Below are 4,340 nucleotides of genomic sequence, written 5' to 3'. Positions count from 1 at the left end.
TTACTGAAAACATTATTTACCAAAACATCGTTTTCTAAAATATCCTCTTATCCGGACAATGGAATATTATTCGATGCTTTTTATAAAAGGAGCTATCATGACACGTACATGTACATTCCTAAGTGAAAGGAACCAACCGGGAAAGGCTACACACTGTATGATTCCAACTATATGATAGTCTAGAAAAGGCAAAATCATGGGGACAATAAAAAGATCAGTGGTTGCCAGGGATTGGGGGAAGGGCGGGATGATTAGGCAGAAAGCAGAGGATTTTTAGGGCAGTAGAACTCTTCTGGGTGATACTATAATGGTATACATGTCATTATACACTTGACCAAACCCACAAACTGTACAACACTGAGACTGAACCTTCATGTAAACTATAGACTCTAGGTGATCATGATGTGTCACTATAGGATCACCAGGTATAACAAACTTACCACTCAGGTGGGGGACCCTGATAGTGGGAGAGGCTATATGTGGGAAGGGACCAGGGGGACCTAAGAACCCTCTGTATTTCCTCTCAATTTTCTAGAACCCAAAGCTGCTCTCAAAAATAATGCCAACTTTAAAAAATCTTCTTAGAAGACGGGACGTAAAATCAAACATTATCATTAGAAAAAATATACATGAAAGAATTTTCTCAGGGAACTTAAATATAAGGAAATATTCTTAAGTGTCCATATCGATAAGTCTCATCACCTCTTTTTCAGGTGTGTGTGTGTGTGTGTGTGTGTGTGTGTGTGTGTGTGTGTACATGCATGCTGAGGCTTTAGGGTTTTGTCACCTCCAGACTCCTCCAGGCCAGTTTCCCTCCCTGGGTCCTCCACGTTGGCTTTGGAAGGAAGTCTTACTTCACTCTTTCGTTTGCCAACCACGTAACCTAATAGGCACAAACGCCAAGTCTTAACCCTCCTAGGCAGGCTGCACAAGGTCTTGATTGTCTCCTGGTAGAATCCTCAGGCCCAGGAGAGAGTCTGCTCTTCCTGCACTGTCCTATTCTATGAAACTTCTGCAGAACCAGGGCAGTCTGGTGCTAATCTTGATGTTTGAAACACAGAGTGGACATTCCTGATTTTTTCTTCTAAAGGTGCTCATCATAAGCCCTGACCTCCAGCTCAGTCTCCAATTACTGGGTTCTAAGGCCACTTTTTCATGATTACACGGACCCAACTTTTCTTTGCCTTGGTTGCTATATTTTTCTTTTCCAGCATAATGTCATTCTACCGAACAATGCACAGTACTGAGCTTTATTTTTATTTTGAATTTTGAAGTGAAAACTGAGAGTGAGAGGTAAGAATCCGAAAATGAACTTCTGGACATTCAGGAAAAAAAAAAAAAAAGAGGGAGTTCCCACCCAATCATTGACTGGAAGAACTGATAACATCTGGCATAAAACCCTGTTTTTATTGTTTGTTCTGAAGTTTGTGTGTAGGCCACTGAATATATGTACCCAACATGCATAAGCCCTGGGCTGGTGCTGAGCTAATGTTGGACTCTGGGTGATGATAATGTGTCAACACAGGTTTACTGTGTATAACAAACTTACCACTCAGTTAGGGGGTGTTGATAGCGACAGAAGTTTGCGTGTGGGGAGGGAATGAGTAGACATGTCTGGGTTAGTCCTGTAATTATCAGAGTAGCCCACACATTCCTGCCCTCATGTAACATCTCAAACGGACACCCATAGACACCCAATCCATATTTTGAGCATTTAATTGGATAGATATTTTTAATTAGGATATGCTACAGATTCAACTTCTCTGGTGGAAAATAATATGCAATTAGACTGTGGAAACTTTGAGTTATTTCACTCATATCTCCAGAGATTGATTAATTGACTACAAAAAAATTTAATCCTCCCCTCCAGACATTTCAAAAACTATTTGGGGCTCCTGGATACTTCCTGGATGCAACCCTCAATCAATAAAGCCATATTCTTTTAAAAGACCAATGACCGGGACCTTGTGAGAATTGGCAATTCTGTTTTGAAATGGCTCTTTTGTTTATGCTACACATTTTGAATAATGCATAGATTATGAAAAATCCTAGCACCGATGCAAGAAACCCATCCTGATTTCTTTCACTGAACCCATGTGGCATTTCGTCTTCTGGCACAAGCCCTATCTGGCTCATATTTACTCCAGCCTCCACATTGTAAGTCCTTCGGGTACAGAAACTGCCTTAATGTTCCCTTGATCCTTTATAGGCCTAGACCAGCTAGACTCATGGCCAGCCTTCTACAAATGTCAGTAACAGGAACTGATGCAGAGAATCAAATCAAATGCACAGAACAAACAGGGAGTAGATTCCTCTGCCACTCCCCTGTATATTTGGGGGGAAGGGCGCATTATTCTAGGGATCCTGTCCTCTTCTACCACTAATTGAGTTCTGTGCTGCAGACTCCACTCTGCCTTATGGTCAGACAGGTGTCCTTCCTCCCTGGCGGGATTAAAACTAGGAGGTGGGATGGAGTTTGGAATAAGTACAACAAAAACGTATATACCATCTCCATGACTAAGAGATGGAAACTACACACTAGTAAGGTATCTTTCTGGGCAATAAACGAAGACAGAACATAGCAAAAATACTTGTACGGCAGAATTACGTGGTGAGTTATTACTGCAGGCCATTTCTACTTTTCTAAAAGATTGCTTAAGGATTGTTCAACAAGTTCCCAAAAGGGAGTGGGGGAAGGGAGCTGAAATTTCTTCCAAAGCAAAAAAGGAAGGGAGGTGGCTTTAAATTCTCCATTAAATCCGGTTCAAAGTACACAACTTCATCCTTTAATAGGTATTAGTCATGGCCACTCTCTAAGGGCAGGGTGAAATTTTCTTGCCTGAAGGAAAAGGACTGGGCAGAAAAACAAAATATAATAAGTCAAAAAAAAAATCTTTCTTCTTTTGGAAAGGGAGGGACTTCAAAATCAAGACAGGCCAAAACGCCTCCTCCTCTTTCTTGAAAAGCCCTCCAAGTCAGAAGCAAGCCTAAGAATAACAGCTGCTCTTAGGATGCTCAAAGCTCCTTGCGGCTGATTATTTTTCAGGAGGAGAATTAGACAAAAATAATACAAGTGGGAAATAAAGAGAATGACCTACTTTAAGGGGGGGAAAAAGGAGCTCTGTGTGAGCGTTTTTGATCTAATTGACGGTGTGGTGTTGCATGCCCAAATAAGGCGCTGCTGGTCGGGTCTGCGACGGAGAGGGCAGGTCTGACCCTCGAGGGAGTGGGGGAGAAAGCCCGAGGAACCGCGTGGGGGACACCCCAGTGCACCGTTGGGTTGGCGCTCGGGGCAAAGACCCTTGGAGGCTCCTTCTGGCCGCAAAACCGAGTGTGACAGCAAAGGAGCAGCAGGGGCGCCTTCCTTTCCAGAGCCACTTGCCGGGGTGTGCAAGGGACCGAGGGACGTCTGGAAAAGCCTGCCGAGAGCCAGGCAACGCACCTCAGCGACGTCAGGGAAGAGGTGACCTCCCGGGGGAGGGGCAACTTCTCCCCTCCTTAGGGCATCCACCCAGGCCCCTGCCCGCGGTGAGCGCGCCATCGAGGGGACGGGGACCGCGAGTCTGGGAGGAGCCGGCCGACGTTCCGGACCTCGGCGGGGCACTCGGGCTCTCCTCTCCACCCCACTCCCCCGCGCAGGCCCGCAGACAGTCACACGGCGGCCCCCGGTTCCTGGGCACTGTTCACGCGCCTCTGCCACCGCTCCGTGTTTGCGGGAGCCTCGCTCAAAGCCTCCCTGTTTTCTCGCGCGCGCCTCTCTCCCTGGCTTCTCTTTTTCTTGGATTCTCGCCTGTCTCCTCCCACAGAGGAAAAAAAAAGGTCACGTATGTTTGGAAAAATATGTAGGTCAGTGGAACATTTCCTGCACTGGTGCAAAAGGAGAGGAGGACAGCGGAGGAGGGGAGGGAGAGGCAGAGCGGAGCTCGGAGTGCGCGCTCCTGGCCGCAGCCCCCGGCCCCCACGCGCCTCGGCCGCACAGGGGGGCAACCAGCCGGTTCCTCTCCATCCTTGACCCATTTTCCGGACCAGCTACGTTCGCCCGGGAAGAGGCTCCGCTTCTCCCTCCCCAGCAGTCGCTGCGGCCCTTCCGGAACAGCGCTCGCCCGAATACCCCCGACCCTCGACGCCCCCCTGCCGCTCGTCCCCCCCCTGCCGCTGCCCGAGAAAGCGCAGTGGCGCCCGCAGAGACGCGCCCCTGGAGGACAGCGTGGAGGGGGTGAAGATCGCGTGCCCGCCCCCCCCACGCACCGCCACGCGCGGGGTCTGCCCTGGGCAGGGGCGGGAGACTGTTTGCCACCCCCTAGCGACAACTTGAACGGGCGCTCGGGTGGCGGCCCGGC

At 48.5% G+C, this 4,340-nt stretch overlaps 1 protein-coding gene across 1 annotated transcript in view; it reads left to right on the top strand.

Moving 5' to 3' along the window:
• Positions 1-3,787: 3,787 nt before the first annotated feature.
• The window catches only part of NPAS2 (neuronal PAS domain protein 2), a 174,516-nt gene continuing 173,963 nt past the window's right edge, over positions 3,788-4,340 (top strand). Inside the window, exon 1 of the mRNA XM_008071436.2 lies at positions 3,788-3,846. Within this exon, the coding sequence (XP_008069627.1) occupies positions 3,827-3,846 (20 nt within the window). The 5' untranslated portion in view covers positions 3,788-3,826. The remainder of the gene's footprint in view (positions 3,847-4,340) is intronic.

This window comes from Carlito syrichta, unplaced genomic scaffold (genome assembly GCF_000164805.1).
Source record: "Carlito syrichta isolate Samal-C Ts95f unplaced genomic scaffold, Tarsius_syrichta-2.0.1 Scaffold314328, whole genome shotgun sequence".
In the NCBI taxonomy this organism is placed as follows: domain Eukaryota; kingdom Metazoa; phylum Chordata; class Mammalia; order Primates; family Tarsiidae; genus Carlito; species Carlito syrichta.
The sequence above is the reverse complement of the archived record's forward strand: the minus strand, read 5'-3'. Positions and strand labels throughout refer to the sequence as shown.